Source organism: Podarcis vaucheri (genome assembly GCF_965113315.1).
Source record: "Podarcis vaucheri genome assembly, chromosome: 6".
Classification (NCBI taxonomy): domain Eukaryota; kingdom Metazoa; phylum Chordata; class Lepidosauria; order Squamata; family Lacertidae; genus Podarcis; species Podarcis vaucheri.
In genome coordinates this window covers 56,971,879-56,990,559 of record NC_138764.1, presented here as the reverse complement: position 1 = coordinate 56,990,559, position 18,681 = coordinate 56,971,879, and the positions used below count along the sequence as shown (strand labels likewise).

The 18,681-nt window shown below is 40.2% G+C and overlaps 2 protein-coding genes across 13 annotated transcripts in view; one reads left to right on the top strand and one right to left on the bottom strand.

The window, feature by feature from the left end:
- Window positions 1-12,593, bottom strand: part of MED8 (mediator complex subunit 8) — a gene marked incomplete at its 5' end in the record, with an annotated part of 411,542 nt that extends 398,949 nt beyond the window's left edge. Inside the window, one exon of the mRNA XM_082228928.1 lies at window positions 12,527-12,593. Coding sequence (XP_082085054.1) covers window positions 12,527-12,586 — 60 coding nt within the window. The remainder of the gene's footprint in view (window positions 1-12,526) is intronic.
- PTPRF (protein tyrosine phosphatase receptor type F) overlaps window positions 1-18,681 on the top strand; it is a 482,994-nt gene that overhangs the window by 122,566 nt on the left and 341,747 nt on the right. The gene's annotated exons all lie outside the window — the stretch shown is intronic.

The following is an 18,681-nucleotide window of genomic DNA, read 5'->3' as shown; positions in this document are numbered from 1 at the left end:
ATGGCTGCCACCTGTGGATGTCACCCTTCCATTTTTTTAAAAAAGTTCCAAACAGCTTCTGGCATATTTAAATTATTATTATTCCCCTGAAGTATTCCAGGAATTGAGTAGACTTGCTGCTGTGAGAGTAAGCATGTGAACTTTGTATGCTGTCCGTAACCAGACTTGTGGATTGTCTCAGTCCACACAAATCATGAGCTGTAAATACAAGACAAACCCTTTTTCCAATTGCATTTAATGTTTCTACTGAAGGCATTTATACTTTCTTTTTGTTTCTATGATAACAGCAAAAGTCTTACATATCAGACAAGTACTGCCTCTGTTGACTTTTTGGCACCTATTGAAAACCTTTCTCTTTCAATAACCTTTCTGAATAGAAAAAGTCCCAGTTGGTATCTGCACTAGGTTTGAAATTATTTTAATTGTGTGTATATATATATATATGAATGAAATGGTTTTATATATGCTTTATTGTGGATATTTTTATTTTCCTTATTCTTTATTGTGAAATTGTTTCAGGCTGCTTCATAGGAAATGATTCATAAAACAATAAATAAAAGTTTAATGTTTCCAAGAACTTATGTTTCCAAGAAAGTGGGAAAATAGTTCTGGGAGCTACTGAGCACATTCTTCTAAGTGATTGATGTCCCGCGATACTTGGTTATGATCTTTGTTAGAGTTAGTCAGAATATGTTCTATTATTTCACTGGATGTTTCAGATTGGTTAGGTTTCATTGGCTAGAAATGGCTCATCATAGTTATGTTAAGAAGAAAGGTATACCATGTAGAAACATGTAAAAAATAGCTTGTGGGAGAACTGGTTTTCTCTACTATTGTAGCTCTGGTAGTTTCAATTTGTATGAACACTGACCATGGCATTCCAGAACAAAGGTTTTCAATAGAAAAGCTTAAACTTAAAAAGTTGGAGAGAAATTCTTATACTACAGATTAAAGAGAGAATGGTGATCCTGTCTGTTTTAGAAATATGTTAAAATAGCATTCTAGAATTGCTGCAGACTTGTGGTAAATATTCAGCAGATGTTTTATTCGTATGTTTGAAAGCCAATGTTTTGAAGACATGTAATTTTAGAGATGTCAATTGGTAGCATATTGCCATCCCTTCTGTTGATGTTTTTGTATTCTCAAAGAGGTAGTGAATGTTGTGCCCTCCAAATGTTGTTGGACTCCAATTCCCATCATCCAGAGCCAGCATGACCAGCGGTCACAGATGATGGGAGTTGGGAGTCCATTATCTGAAGGGCACTATGTTGGCTATCCCCGCACTGAGGTGCTGCAGTTAAGTAACACGTGATTATATACCTCTGTGGGGGTTTTTTAAAGTTTTCATTCAGAAATAAAAAGCTTAAGCACTATTGACTGGAAGAAATGGTGAGTTTTGTGAGCAGCTGACTAGAAGCATTCCCCACACCCCCTCAGTATGCATGCTCATCAGATTGGGGGGGGGAATAAAATAAAATATTGAACAGTGTTCAACAGGAATCAATGTTAGACGCAGTGCTGTTCCAATTTCTGTTTTTTGTTCAGTTACTTGGGTGAATGATTAAACAATATACTTATCCAGCTAATGAATGATTCTATATCAGGCAGAAATGAAACACCTTAGAAAGATGCCAGGTGGGATATCAAAATAATAAACTGGAGAGCTGTACAGATAGCAGCAGAATTAAAGCCATGAGAACAAATAAAGTGATTTGCATCAGAAATACCTAAATTACAGGTTGAAATTTTGTGGATAACTAACTGTCTAGAAAGTCACACTTCTGAGATTATTTTGGAGGGGTGTATGGTTCATAACAGAGCTGTGTTTCATAACAGAAAATGAATCTGCAATGTGTGGCATTAAAAATTCATTAGAGGAGAGCTATAAAAAGTTCATAAAGTAAATCATATGACGAAAGATGGTAAAAACTGGGCATGTTTGTTGTGTGGAATAATCATTCATTCTATCCACTGAGAGGACATAAGGCCCATTGGGCTTAAACTAAGAGGACAGATTTAGGTTAAATACTGGGAAAAAATTCAAAACTATAATAGTAATTCTGGAAATGGAATAAGTTGCCTAAGGAATCATAGTTTGCTTACCTTGGATTTTTTTATGATAAAATTGGATAGGTATGAATTGCCTGTCAATGCCTTGCATCCTAAACACTTTAGGAATAGGCTACCTTTTCATGGCGCAAGAGCTTAGGCTAATACAGCACGGCATCATTTTAAGCACCACTGTTTTGTGGAGCCTTCTGTTCAGGAAAGAGGGGAGGACAGTTTTAAGAGAATAATATGCAGAAGAATAACAGGCACTGTAGAAAAGTGTGTTGGGGATCTGTAGTTCATTGCTTAGGAAGGTGGTTAATGAGACATTTTCTGAACATCTGCCCTAAAGTTGTAGTCTAATCATATTTCAGAGTAAAGCTGGAAACATGTTTGACTCCTATATTTCTGCCAGTTAGATATTTTCCTTTTTTTCTTTCATTTAAATGTGTGGAGCTATGGGATTTGAAGCCAGAACCATGAATGGCAGGTAGCATTCAGGGTTGAGGATAAGACATGCTTGCCCAAACTTTTAGTGGGTATGAACACCGAAGAAAGAACAGGGGAACTCTCTCAGCTCTTAAACTTGTATAGGAAAACCCCTCTGAAGGCTCCCAATGAAAGGTACTTACACTTGGGCTACCCTTGGTGGATTTACAGCTTAGCTCTAGTCCCTCTTCCCAAGACCCTGCCGAGTTTGACTTCATAGTCTCACAGGAACACCCCTGGAATAAATGAAGTAGCTATCTCCCAAATGCTGGGTCTTTTTGAGCTGAATGGCACATTACTGCTGAGATTCAGTCACAACAAAGATTATCAGCAGATGTAGTGACATGCAACCTGTAGTGATAGTGTCTGATCAAAGGGCTAGGTGGCCAATCTACATAATTCTACAAAACGTTGTCCTCATCCTCTGCTGCTTTCAGGTTACCTTTTCTACTTGCAATGATGAATTGCTTTTTACATCTTCTCTTGACACATTATTCCTGAAGGCTCCTTTGCGGAAAGTAGATTTATATCGCTACCTGGTAAAGGCAGAGGTCTTGCAGAAATGTTTCCAGAGTCAACATTTCTTTTAGTTAGTAATTGCTTAGCAGAAGGTTGCTGTCTACATGAAGTATTTTTCTGCTATGCTGTCCCCTGGACTGGCGTCAAGGAGAAACCAAGTACTTCAGGTATTACGTATTCTTGAACTCAACAAGTCTTGCTTAATGGGACTTGATTCTAGCACCAACCTGGAAGTGCTCAAATTCAGACGTGCATATATAACACTTGAAGTTTCAAAATGCAGATCAGTTATACTGAAATGTGTTGTGTTTATGGTGATGAAATTTATGCCATTTTTGATTTGTGACCATACATACATTTTAGCCATCTCTTGGCAACTGTGTGCATAAGCATCCCAAACTGACTAACTGCAAATATGAGAAACAGCTGAATCCTGAAATTTTTGTTCAGGTGTATGCCATGAGATGACTGCATTGTAGGAGGTGGTTGGTATGATACAATCAAATGTCTATATTCATCACATCTCAGTATCTTGATATTTGTTACTTTGGGTATCATAATGTGCTTTGGTTAAGATATTTATTTATTTGTAAGATTTCTTGGTTTACAAGAGTATGTGCAATGTCTCTTTTTCAAGTTACATTTTCTACAGATCACTTTCATTTGTTGAGACATTAGTGTTACATTAAGAAGAAAAGGGGGAAGGAGGGGGAGGGGGAATGGTGAGTGGGGGTGGGGTCGGGTGGCAGTGCTTCTGTTCTGCTTAATGTATGTGTGGGGTTTTGTGTCAGCGTCGCTTGTGCAGGTTTTCTTTACTATTCGCTAGTGTTCCTTTGGTGGTGAGAGAGGTTGGGGTTGGTCTAGGGTGTGGTTGCTTGTTTGTGATTGGCTGTGCTGAACTTTGTTTTCATGTGTGAGTGGGGTGGGTGGGTTATTTTGGATCAGATTAGCCATATTGATTTGTATGCTGTTGGTGGATTCTTGTCGTTGTCTTGTTGGGCTGTGTGTGAGATAAAGGGGAGCCATACCGGGGTGAAGGCATCTTCTTCTATTTGTACCTGGTTAAGATATTTATTTGAAGTGTATAGCTTACAGCTTGAATCATCTTAAGCTACCTTCCCTGATGCAAGTTTGGTAATGGGTAGATAGTCAGGATGTCCAAGCAGGATCTGTTAAGCAGAGGTGGCAACTCTGTGGCCCTCTAGATGTTCTTGGGTTCCAACTCCCATCAGCAACAGATAGCATGGCCAGTAGTCTGAGATAATGGAAGCTGTAGTCCAGCAAAAGGGCTGCATATTTATCACCCCTGCCCTAAGAGTAATTCCATTGTTATTGATTTCTGAAATACTATTCACAAATCATGATCCATGGAGTGGAGTTATGGACATCTCTCTGCTAGCTCCTGGGAGGAGGGAGGACCTTCATTTCAGGCAAGGCCTCTATAGTTTATTTTGGGCACATGTGGGTGTGTGCATATAATTATATGAAAAATTGGCTTCCTAACCAAATACAAATGCTTTTATGTTTAACAATACTGCTTCACTAAAGGAACGCTTCCAGCACCCCAGTTTTCCCTGCTACTCTGCAGCGAGCTTTTCCATTGTATACACAAGTGATCACATTTTGACAATATTATGTTTAGGTTCTGCAAAACCGTAATCAGTTGTATGAATGCAAACTATTCAGGCTATATAATAATTTCCTAAGCCTGCCATCTCACACTTCATTATTGTGGAGAGAGGCAGGCAAATGATAAATTGCTTGGAAATCAGAAATTGTTCATCTTCTGGAAAGGCTTAGTGGAAGGAGAGGAAGGGAGGGCAGAGGTTGAATGTGCTTTTTAAAAACATCTGTAGTCTGATGCATGGTAAAAAGCTTCTACACGTTCTGTTAAACTGAACAGGGGAAAAACCTACAGAAATAATGAAAATTAGGGTTGCCTTTGTCTTCAGTGTAGCAATGTCCTAAAAGAATAGAAATCTAAATAAATTACCATGCTGTTTAATTTCAGCTATTGATATTTTTGAAAAAAAGAATAATCTACAATGTTTATGGCAGTGTTCTGTGCCTATATATTATATTAGTAGTTCTGAAAAATACTTTTAGGTCTTGTTGAAGCTTATCCATTAACAAGAGAGATTGCAATGACTTGAATAACTTAATAGTAAATTTCTCATCTCATTAATAAAGAAATGCAAAGGATATTAACAGAGATTTCTGTCTGACATGTAGAGAACACTAAACTTTTAACGCATTGCAACAAAAATAAACTCATTTACTGCTGCACAAAAATGATTATGCCCTGTTTTTGCCTGCTGTAAATTTGATTTATTCCTATAGTAATTACAGCAGTTGATTTGGGGAAAGTTGAAAACATTTCTTTCCTCGAGCATAACAAGGCTTCTGTGTTCCCTTTGCAGCTGCATTGCAACACTTTGAACTTGCTTAGCAGACACGACAAAAGGGTTTAATTAAAATACTAGGAGGATGAAAAATACATTTGTCTGCATTAACTTTGCACAGTTCCTATTCTTTAATTCTAATAATAAAAAGAAATAATAGTATCAGTAAGATAAGAGGTTATCCTTCCTTATTGTCTATGCCCTTCCCCAAACGCTTCAATAAAGGGTAGAGCAATTCTGCAGGAAGGTTTGGTAATTCTGCTGCATACCCTGAAGTACAATTTAATTATTAGCTGTTGGAAAATAGGAAAGAGAGTAAATAAACAGCCTCCAATGCCCAAGGTCACTATAAAGCACAGTTGTATGAGGAAATCCACTCATCATGACAAATAAAAATGCACGATAATTCCTAAGACATTTGCAAGTATGATTTCCTTTATTTTCCAAGTACAATTCTCTTACTGTGTTCAGTTACATATTTTGAATATCTCTGCTTGAGTGCTCAATATACTTGGTTTAAAAAAGTTCAGGAACCTGTAAGTAAATCAGTTGCCCTAATCACCGAATGAATACATCAAGTCTCTGTAAAACAAACTCATTTTGGGTTAGAAAGCTAAAGCAGTGCTTAACTTTTTGATGTGATATATATATATCAAGTAAGCATTCTACTTTTGAATTTTGATGAGGACCATACAAAACTGCCTTATACCAGCGCAGAGCATGGTTCCATCTAGCTCAGTCCAATTATTCTGGCTGGAATCTTTCATAGCCCTATCCAGAGATGTTGCTTTGCCTTTTGCATGCTAGCTATGTGTTCTACCATTACCCTTCAGGTTTTTGCCCAGCCTTTGTAGTGGTTGTCATTTCAAAAGCTGCGGTGGAAAAAAATGGGCAGGGTGTGTGTGTGTGCTCTGTATAGATAAGTTTAATTGGTTACCAAGTTGTGGTATATGCATTAGTACTTTTTGCTGTTGAATCAAAATGATTAGGAATCAATGTGTGTTTTGAGTTTGCCTTAAATTTGGCCTCTGGATATTTAGATGCATGGGAAGATTCATCTGTTTCTGTGAGAGAATGCATTGCCAAGAGTGCTGTTTTTCTGATAGCAGATACAACTCTTTGTTGCCTTCCTCTCTTGCTAATAAAGATCTCCTTAGCACAGGGCTGGGGATACTTTTTCCATCTGACTTCTCCCCTCCATTTGAGTCAACATTGCCATGGCAGTGATCTTCCTTGGGTCACATGCTGGTAGTGTGTAGGGTCAGAGACATCCTACACTGTTTCTCTCTCAAGGTCATCACCACTCCACGCCTTTTCTTTCATACGTCTGACCTATTTTTGTTCAGGTGTATGCCATGAGAAGACTGCACTGTAGTAGGTGGTTGGTATAAAATACAACCAAATGTCTGTATATAAACACATCACAGTATCTTGTTGCTTCTGGGAGCAAGTACACCCCTCCCATTAGCCTCACTGAGGCAGTTGCCTCAGACGGCAGGCTGGGGACAGCGGGGAGAGGCGGCAGAACTGGAACAGAAGGTGAGGGGCATCCTCATGTGACTTTGCTGCTTTTGCTGCTCCTCCTTTGGCTATGGCTAGGAGCCACCTTTGTCAACTCAGTCACTTCCTGAGGGGGAAGGTCCTGTCTCTGCCACCTTAGAACTGGAGCCCGGAACAGGCTCTGAAGGCCCCAAGGACTGAACCACTCACTGCCTCCTGTGCTTGTACCCCATGGCTGCCACCTGGGAAGAGCAGGGCTGCTGCTGCCAGTTGCTCCACTCCAGCTCTAATTTTTGTTTCCTGTTGTCTTCCATGAGCCGATGCTGCCCCAAGGCCACCTCCAGCTGCCTCAGGCAGCGGTAGGGGAGGCAGCATTTTCTGTTTTGCCTCAAGCGGAAAAATGTATTGCACCAGCCCTGTCTGAGAGAGTCCATAAAATTGATTAAAATCTTTTCTTCCCATTTAAATTTTAACCCACCTAGTCAAGCTAGGTGGTATGCACAGAGGGGTGGCATTTTTGTTGCAGCTCTTGGGTCAAATGAAAGCCATGGGATGTAAGGCTTTCATTATTTCATTATATTTGCTTTCTTCACTACCATAATAGAAATTCATTTTGGGTTTGCCATGCTTTATGTTTTGCTGCCTAACTGTTTTCTTTGACTCTTGGATTGCTGGGAAGAAAAGGTTCCCATTGATGGATGCTATTTCAATTCAGTACTTTATTATTATTTTTTAATGAGAGTTGAAAGAGAGGGTTATGTTGGCAGTCATGGCAATGTTCCAGTGGAAACACTTTTCTAAACAAGTGCTTTATCACTCATCAAATCTTTAACTTAGATTGATTCAACAAATAGATAGGCAGGCCATTTACTGAACTGTCCCAATTTGTTATGACCAGGTGTGTGATCTGGAATTCAGTGCTGTTTCATAGGTTAGAAGAATTAGAAGACCAACTTCTGTTCATTAAACCATCTTTCACCTTATTCTAATATTTCTGGGTTTGACAGTAGGTGCAAACTTCAACATAAGCATTATGTGGTCATAGCTAAGGGTTGATCCAGAAGAACCAAACACTTTCATATGAAGACTCAGACCTGGAAAACACAACAAGCTTTCACACTAGCATCTTATTGAGGGTTGCTGACACCCTTACACCGTACATTTACTTCCAATTTTTCTGCTTGACTTTTTAACTACTGCAAAGGATTTCCAACTTCGTTATCTATTCATTTAATAGTGATGTTGGAAAATCCTTGCACTTTTAAAAATTAATACTATGTACATAAGCACTGTAGAAAGTGTGCTGTGACTCATATGGGTATAGGCCAGACATCTACATCCTGAAAGTAAAATCCAAGAATGCTCTTAAACTACAAAAGAATAGCTGGGGAAAATAGAGCATACATTCAGATATAAATGAAGCATTATAATGTGTTTAATTTTAGCAGTAAACTAACATAATTAGAGATGATGAGTGCAAGACATAGGCTGAACTTGTAACCAGGTTGCTAATGCATTCTTGAATTATAGTCCTTCTGCCTAGGGAGAAATACAGCTCTTCCATACTCATGATTATTTGTTTCCAAGTATTTTACCAGCTTCATGGAGCCCTGCCCATGTGATTTTTTGTGTGGTTACTGCACAGCTGTCATCACATTTGAATTCTACAAATTATGCTACCACAAATTTTATAGCTGAATTCCCTGCATTTGAGGAAACTGCTGGGGTCAGCATACTCTGAGGGCAATGGATGAGCCTCACAATGGGAAAACCTCCTTCATGATCTCCCCTGCCAAATGTTAAGTACTCATCATAATTTGTTTACAATTTGTTTCATGTAGTCCTGCTCATGTGAAAAATTATTTTTGGCATTTACTGCAAATTGGTCCTAAGAATTGTTTTAACACCATTTGTCACACTCTACACATAAGTAGGCACTGGACTGTTTTAGAATTTCTTGACCACTTCCATAAAAGTTTATCAGAGGATTGTTTATTGTCCTGAGTATGCATTTAAGACTTCAAGTACAATGTAGTTGTCTCATTTGATGCATTTTGGAGCAAACTCAGTCTGTGTTTTAGAAAAATTGAATTAACCACTGCTATGCCAAATTGTGTCTGCTATAAATATTTGTCAATGGTGTTAATAAAAGTAGAGTTCAATATACTTCTGTAGGCCCATAATACCCACAGAGCCAATCTGAAGCCAGATCGTTGGTCCCTTGTGCCATATTTATAACAAGCTGTTTAATTTTATTGGGTGAAACTTCTCCTTTGCCAGGGAAGAGGAGATTAGGCATGCCACTGTTACAACAGGGAGGAAACCAATGTGTTTTGAGCAAATTACTAGCTCTGCCATTCTCTTGTTTTGCAAATAATCACTCAATAGGATTGGGGGCAGGGAATAAAAAAAGATGAGTTATAACAGTTTTGCTGTATACTTGTGACATGTATTTGAAACATGTGGCTCTTCTGGCTGCTTCATGGGCAGTCCTAAAATCAAGGCAGGCAACAGCTGTTAGTAGGTTCTTCACTGCTCTAGGAGTTTCTGGTTCTTAGCTTCAAACCTCTTTTCCCTTGACATCAGTGATAGCCTTGTCTTCTGAGGAAAGAGCCAGTTGCCCTTTGGGGTGCATGAATCCTTCAGTGATGAATGGCACAAAGCAGTAATTATTCCCTGCCTCTTGTGATCTGAGTAGTGGAAGCTGTGCGCCTGGGCACATCATTAAATTTCCAGGCAGCATGGTAGTTATAAGCCTAGGAAGAGACTGATTCTCGTGGCATTTTAATATGTTGGGGGTGGGAGAACCCGGTAACAGGTGGTATTTAAAAACCAATTAATATTTGTGAATAACAATGTGTTACTGGTAAGAAAACAAATCAGCCTCTATGTGAATATTTATGATGCTGATTTTTCAGGGCTTCTGGAATTGCACAATATTTCTCCAGCTGCCATTGCATGTTATTCTGCTGTCAGAACAATCCTGCACAAAGCTGAACTCCCCCTGACAATGTGTAGCCAAGTTCCCGGGAGCGAGACAGTCAAGTAGATTAGCAAAGTGTAATTCTTGAACTGTGTATTCTCAATAATTCAATAGTTAGGCAACCGAGTTCCAAACATTTTAAATATTCTTTGCCATTACAGTGAACTATGCAATTTAGTATACAATTTCATCCTATTAAAAGCCAAGCCATGCACACAGATAATGCTATGTTTGAAGTGAAAAAGGGTGTTAAAGGTTGTTTTGTCTCAGTGTTCTGTGAGAAAGTGTTTTACAGTAGATCAAACTTGCCTAATGGGTCTTCATAATACTTTCATTTGAACTGCTCCCTGTGGCTTGTGTTTGGGGGAACTCAAAGGGGAGAATCCACTTTGTTTCTTAGTGGGGCGGAGTTTTCTATTTCATGCATGTTCACATTGCCATTTGAAAAGGATAATGGGTTTTTAACCTCAGTGAATCTTAGATTGCAGTCTCGGTGCTCATGGAGCGTTTCTTAGTCTTTTACAGAGGAATAAACTTGTCTGTTTTTCTTTTTGTCTTATCATAGCCATAAGCCCTGGGCTTCCTGCATCTTTTGTGGAGCATCTCTTCCTTTGACTAAGCAGTGCTTATTTTTATTTATTAAAAGTTCACTAAAATAAGTTATTAATTAAAGCTGCATTTTTATTATTTCAGTGTGTTTTTAACTTATTTACAGTGAAATTTAATTTAATGAAATTCTGCCTGGAATGGAATCAAATGGTTGGTAGCAGTCCTGGCTCTAGTCAACTTCTCAACCACAATGTTTTTCTGCTGCATGTGGAGAGGGCAGGGGAACTGCCGGAATGCCATACTCTAGCCACTGCTGATGCTAATATCTAGACATTTTTATCATGGTTGCATGTTTTGTAGCCGTCAAGGTACACAAGGAAAACTGTAGCGAAAGGGCTGGTATTTCTGCTACTCTGTTTAAAAAAACCCTGCCTTTCCTCTTCCAAGGATGGACGGTAGGAGGAAAAGGAAATACAGTGGTACCTCGGGTTACATACGCTTCAGGTTACATACACTTCGGGTTACAGACTCCGCTAACCCAGAAATAGTACCTCGGGTTAAGAACTTTGCTTCAGGATGAGAACAGAAATTGTGCTCCGGCGGTGCGGCGGCAGCGGGAGGCCCCATTAGCTAAAGTGGTGCTTCAGGTTTAGAACAGTTTCAGGTTAAGTACAAACCTCCAGAACGAATTAAGTACTTAACCCAAGGTACCACTGTAGCTGCAGGCATGGCAGGAGCAACAATTAGCAGTAGCATCAGCAACAGTTGAGGAGCCTAGGAACTCCAAATTTATAATAATCATAATAATAATTTATTATTTGTACCCCGCCCATCTGGCTGGGTTTCCCCAGCCACTCTGGGCGGCTTCCACAGAAACCAAAAAACACTAAAATATCATACATTAAAAGCTTCCCTGAATAGGGCCGCCTTAAGATGTCTTCTGAATGTCAGGTAGTTGTCCATCACCTTGACATCCGATGGGAGGGCATTCCACAGGGCGGGCGCCACCACCGAAAAGGCCCTCTGCCTGGTTCCCTGTAGCTTTGCTTCTCGCAGTGAGGTAACCGCCAGAAGGCCCTCGGCGCTGGACCTCAGTGTCCGGGCAGAACGATGGGGGTGGAGACGCTCCTTCAGGTATACTGGGCCGAAGCCGTTTAGGGCTTTAAAGGTCAACACCAGCACTTTGAATTGTGCTCGGAAACGCACTGGGAACCAATGTAGGTCTTTCAAGACCGGTGTTATGTGGTCTCGGCAGCCGCCCCCAGTCACCAGTCTAGCTGCCGCATTCTGGATTAGCTGTAGTTTCCGAGTCACCTTCAAAGGTAGCCCCACGTAGAGCGCATTGCAGTAGTCCAAGCGGGAGATAACTAGAGCATGCACCACTCTGGCCAGACAGTCCGCGGGCAGGTAGGGTCTCAGCCTGCGTACCAGGTGGAGTTGGTAGACAGCTGCCCTGGATACAGAATTGACCTGTGCCTCCATGGACAGCTGTGAGTCCAAAATGACTCCCAGGCTACGCACCTGGTCCTTCAGGGGCACAGTTACCCTATTCAGGACCAGGGAGTCCTCCACACCAGCCCGCCCCCTGTCCCCCAAAAACAGTACTTCTGTCTTGTCAGGATTCAACTTCAATCCATTAGCCGCCATCCATCCTCCAACCGCCTCCAGGCACTCACACAGGACCTTCACCGCCTTCACTGGTTCTGATTTGAAAGAGAGGTAGAGCTGGGTATCATCTGCATATTGATGGACACCCAGTCCAAACCCCCTGATGATCTCTCCCAGCGGCTTCATATAGATGTTAAAAAGCATGGGGGAGAGGACGGAACCCTGAGGCACCCCACAAGTGAGGGCCCAAGGGTCTGAACACTCATCCCCCCCACCACTTTCTGAACACGGCCCAGGAGGAAGGAGCGAAACCACTGTATAACAGTGCCCCCAGCTCCCAACCCCTCTAGACGGTCCAGAAGGATGTTATGGTCGATTGTATCAAAGGCCGCTGAGAGATCCAGCAGAACTAGGAAACAACTCTCACCTTTGTCCCTAGCTCGCCGGAGATCATCAACCAGTGCGACCAAGGCAGTTTCAGTCCCATGATGAGGCCTGAACCCTGATTGGAAGGGATCCAAATTTAGGTAGGAACACAGAAGATAGGATGTTGCTCACCTGAACCTGTCTTGTCTGCTGTATCACTCTGGGAACCTGGTAGCCTGCTTGTGGTCAGAAACATCACAGATCCCTGAAGCAGATGAGGGAATAGCCATCTGGCAACCCTATTCAGGAAGCCCTGAATGCTGCACACCAGGTGCTGCACACAATTCCGTGCACCTTTGGACACAAATGAAGTAGCTGCAACCCAATAACTTTGTTATCCCCTTCCCCTTATTCTTGCAAGCTGCGTTCTACAAAAGCGTGGAAAATACTAAAGCCACTGTCTGCAATGTGGAACCCTAAATTTGCAACCTTCTCCAACAGATTTTAGGCCATCTGCATTTGTGGTGCACCCCTGTCAGTGAGATGGGTGTAAAGCCCCAGCACATGACCTATCGTATGTACATATTTTCTCCAACTTGGGGGGCGGGCATGAAATAGGATAGTGTTATGGAGTGCTCTTGTTAACAAAAATAATTTACGTTAAGACAAATATTTTTTATGAATTTGGAAATACACAATCTGGTATTTTAATAGGGAAAGGTTTATATGTAGTTAATTCTAGTCTATGTACCAAAGCAATTCACTCACTAAGTTTTGGCCTAGAGTCAGGTGTATCACTTCACGTCCAACAGAAATCTTTTAAAATGAGGGCATTTAAAATAAGAAAATAACTGGGTTTGGAGGTTGCAATATTTACTGGTTTTACTCTTTTTCACATCTAATCGGCAATAACTCATCAGTCAGTTCTGCATTTCTATTTGCTAGTAAGTACTAAAGTCTGCATAGGTTTGTGTGAATACTAGCTGAATACTAGCTCCATTTGAAAAACAATGCTGCTTAAAATAGTGTTTTTGTGTGGTTTATCGCAGAGCTCTTTTACTGCAAACCTGTTATAGTTATTTGATGAGGAAGAAAGGATGCCCTCTTAATTTTCTTGGGCTGAGCCCTGGCAGGAAAAACAAGTTCTGGTACAGTGGTACCTCGGGTTAAGAACTTAATTCATTCTGGAGGTCTGTTCTTAACCTGAAACTGTTCTTAACCTGAGGTACCACTTTAGCTAATGGGGCCTCCTGCTGCCATTGAGCCGCCGCCACACGAATTCTGTTCTCATCCTGAAGCAAAGTTCTTAACCCGAGGTACTATTTCTGGGTTAGCGGAGTCTGAACCTGAAGCATCTGTAACTCGAGGTACCGCTCTACTGTGTTTATTGCCCGATTAGGATCTGTCTAGAGGTATGACACCTATGCAAGTGAGTTTCTTGTAAATTCTGTTCCTTCCTTTTGATGGGGAATGAGAGAAGTCTTACTCCTTTGAAGTTGCATCAAGGTAGAAATAAAGTGCCAGGTATCTTTCTTGCTTTTAAAAAAATCATTTGTTTTCTGTCTTTTTATGCTATAATTTTAAAGCATCTGAGCTGTTCGTTTGTTCTGCAAAAGCACAACACAAAGGCAGAAAGACACCCCTCCTTTCCTCTGAGTTGTCTGTAGTTCATGGGGGAAGAAGGAATATAGTCTCTGCCTCTTCCTTCTACATAGAAGGCAGAAACCACAAGTTATTGAAGATGCCCATCAGGAAGGCAGGGGAAATGTTGCTCCCTTCCTCTGGGTTTTCTGCACGTACCATAAGGACCTGGGATGGTGGCAACCCAATTAATGGTTTATTAGTAAAGCAAGCACAGGGGGAGTGAGTAGGTAATGTGTGGTCTTGTCATGTGAAAGAAGTCACAACTCCCATTGTTCCTGACAATTAGCCATTTTGGGTGTAACTCATATTTTTATTGCACTGGACACTCTTGTTAAGCAGCACAATATTAAATGTGATTACACTGAAATGGGAACATTTCATGCCATCATTTAAATTTAGGACCTGGTAAAATACATGCATTAGACAATGTTTATCTTAGTGTACTTTGTGATGCTTATTGTGGGTGAGACTTATTTTATCTGCTTATGATGTTACCTTAAAATTAAACAAAATAATTGTTGGTAAATGACCATAGCGGTTTATCAAGTTGCAGGTTGTGGTGGCTACTATTCACGGAGTACAAAAGATCTTTAAATAGGATATCACCATTTTAGAACATTTCACCAAGATGCTGAGATGTATTTGTACTTGGCAAGTGTCCCCAGAGGTATTGAAGGATTTGAGAGAGAACCCTGTTCCGTTGGCATCAAAGCCTGAAAAGTACTAAAGCTCTTGAGGTCTGAGAATCATAGGGCAAACTCTGCCAGGAGCAGATGGCTTTTCACAAGACAACTGTGAAAAACAAAGGAGGGGAGAGACCTGGGCCAAAATGATATGGTCAAGTGTGGTCAAAGAAGTGTTGCCTAAAGATGGAGAACAAATGGGAGAGCATCACAAAAGAAATGAAACAATGGGGGAACTAATAGTAATGAGGGTTTAACAGCTTATGGTTAATTTCAAGTAATAACCAAAAATCTGTTCAACAGAAATGGATGTTAGATACCAAAAATGGCTATCATTAGCATAGAAATACAGAGGGTGACCTATCTTCTAATATTTAGCAGCACACCCCTATCTTATACAGTAGCTTGAAATATACTTAAGTAGACTTGGTTTTTGAGCATGTTGGCAACATAAAAAGAAAGCTATATGAAAAGAAGAGAGATCTCTACCAGTTGGTTGTACTATAATCAAGGACAAGAAGCTTAGAAAAGTCAAAGAGAGATTGGAATGTCCTGACATATCTCTGACAAGTGTAATATTTCCCTAACTCATTATCTGATAGTGGTTAAATAACTAGTCATGAGCCCTCTGCTGATATCACCCTCTGATTGTTGAGGGCCTAGGCAATGCCCTTGAGGAGGGAAACATGTACAGCACATATTTAGAAAACGTTGTGGCAGTACAGTGAGTTATCAGGGTGTCCTTTGTAATTTAACATTTTATGTGCATTACTTGTGCATGATCTTGATGTTAATAAATGTTTTGTGAGCTAAGGTGAGTTAGTTTTCTGTGGAAAAGACACCCCCCATGAGGGTATGATATCTCTGGGAAACCGTTTTTACAACATGGACTGTATTTGTGTTTTTTGTTTTTTAAAAGCCAGAAGCAGGTAAGCCTTGCCTGTGAAATGTGTTTTTTGTTTTTTTTTGGTGGGGTGGGGGTGAGTGGCATGCAGCAACATCTTTTAAAGTGACTCTTTTCCAACTCAGTTGAAAAGCAGCTTTCTGGGTCATAGTTTATCTGTAGGGGCTCTAAAAAAAAATCATTTCTTCAATAAAATCAATTTGATTTGATTTTTTGGGGAGAAAAGAAATGACTTCATTATAAACAATCCTGCAATGCAGATGAAGGGGAGAAAGCAAATGGGGGTGTTCTTTCAAATACAAGTTATTTCAATCTTGTCAGGTTAGATATGTCAGAAGAAAAGTTTTACAAACAAGTCCCTGAAGATAAACTATAACCTAGATTAGCTGAATTCAGAGTAGGTTTTGTAAAATTTGGTAGCTGTGTAACTTCTGAAATGGTCTCCTTGTTTTCTTAACAAGGAATAATTGAATAGTTGTGAGTTTTGGCGGCTCCTAGGCAAGAGGCCATCAGTGGACTCCTAATCCTGCCTTTTAGATCACTACTCTACTTTTGCAAACGATGTCTGTCAGGTGAGAAAACACTATTAGAAAGGTGTTGGGAAAGGGTAATGGTGAAAACAGAGGTAAAAAAAGAAATCCTATCATTTAACTTTCCTTGTAACTCTATAGATTTAGTTCCTCTGTTTCTCATTTCCCCAACCTTAAATTCAGTTCAAGCATTTTTGCATCTGTTTATTTTATATATACCACCAATATTTGAGTACACTTCCCCCAAATATTCATATTTTTGTTTGCACTTTTGCTTATACACATTTTTGCAAGCAATTTTCTCCTATATTATATATTTATGTATGTTGTTTTTCCCTAATCCATACATTTTTATGTACTCCTTGCATTTTTGAACACATCTTTGGTTAGATGGCTGCATTACAACTGCATTGCAAAATGTGGAGAATCCTGAATTTCAGAGGATGTCTGCATTTTGGTAAGTACATATTATGTCAGTTTGCAGTAAAATGCAAACTGGGCTACAGTAGTGTAGGTCACCTCTTGATTGAGGGCTATGTGCCTGTTGCTACTCTGAGCAGTGTTCCTTTGCCTGTGTGAGCTTGGGATTACGGCTCACTTGCAGCGTTGCCATCAGGGCAGGACTATGGTGTAGAAATCCACATACACCAGAATGAATAAGAGCTGAGCTGGCTTGCTACATTCTGAAGCAATGCAGTTAATATCAGAGTATAAAAGAACCTATCTGTACCACCACCCAACTGGCCCACCCTGAGTTCCAGCCATTCCTTTTAAGAAATGTTCATCCTGTGCTTTGGTTTTCTGGTGGAGAGGCTTTGCAGGTTCATTTACTTCAGATGTCATTGGTACAATCTGAAGTTTCTCAACCATGATAGTAATCTGCTTCCTCACCCCCACCGCCCGTTGCAGGAGTGATGCTTGAGCAAATTCTGCTGTACTATATCATATTTGTATTTTGGGGACTTCAGGTAAACTTTATGTTGGAAAGGCATAATGTGAAAAGTAGGCTGGTGCAATTTTTATGCACCAGCAGATCCCAAAGTTTGATCCCAGCATTCACTGGGCACCTTGGCAAAACACCCTTTGAACTCTCAACATCATTAATTTCTCGTGATGGGGATTGTGAAAGGACTGGAGTGCTGCATATAATGCTAGAAGCAATGGAATTGGTTGATGCAGTGCAGCATATTTAGCTCATCTTGTTCTGAATATGCTTTTGTAGCTTTCCTGTAGTGGGAATTGGCTTTTAAGACCTGAATATCTCATAAAACTAATATTAACAGGCAGCTTGAGATTGTGCAAATTTCACCTTATTTGCTGAATCGAGTGGCAGCAGTAGCCCTCTGCTCCTTTTTTATTTCCTTTCTTCCATTAGTATATGCTTTGGCAGTTTTTGTTTTGTCATTGTCAAATACTAAATTAATTTTGGTTCCTGAAGCTTATACAGTAAAGGTGACTTTAGAATCATCATAATTGTCAATTTAACTTTCATACCACATAGCGTTTACCAGCTACTCTTAGGCAGTGGGTTGAAATAACTTCTCCATGGTGTGTCTGTCTGAAGCAATTGAGGAATTCATTGACTATTCAATGTATACAAGGCTATATGCATTAAGGTTTTGGGTGCTGACGCCTCCTTGGAGGAGGCACTCAGCTGCAGTTGAGTTGGTTTTGTTTAGTTAACAATGCACTCTAATATGACTCACACCTTAGGTAAGTATTGTGTTTGAACTTGTACTGAACAGGGAATATATGAAAAAGAGATGACAGAGGGGTGAGATACCCAGGTTTCAATTCTAGATGTAATATGATGAGAATTGATGCAGTTCTTTATGCAGAAGATGTCGTGCTGTGGGCTTTCAGGATGCAAAGTAGTGTCATGACAGGGACTGTGGCAAGAACAATGCCTTCCTCTCGAACTGAATTTGTTGTGCTGCACTTGAACAATTGTGTAATTATTAAAGAATAACATTGAATCCAACAGAAATATAAAGCACTGCAAACTGAGGAGAGAGTCAAGTATTTAAAGAAAGAAATCCAGAAAACTGGCTAAGCTCCAGAACTCCTAAGAACATCTTAGGAATGTTTAAGAGAGTCCTAATCTAAATGAAAGTGAGCAGTGTGATGTTGTTGCCAACAGAATAATTGCGTGCAACATACAGCATTATTACTACCTTGTGTATTTACTTCTGATTTGACTCTGCAGTTGTATTGTGTGGCCATATTTTAATGGTAGAAACAAGCAGGAATAACGATGATGCTGATGCTGATGATGATGATAGGGAGAGGGGCTCATTAGTAAAGTGTGTGTAGAAGATCCCAGCTTCACCCTGCCTTATCCAGTTGAAAGACCCCAGGTAGCAGGAAAGAGAATTGAGCTAGATGTGCCAGTGGTATTACTTGGTTTAAGACAGCTTTATATGTGTAACATTCTGGGTTGTATCAGGAGATACTG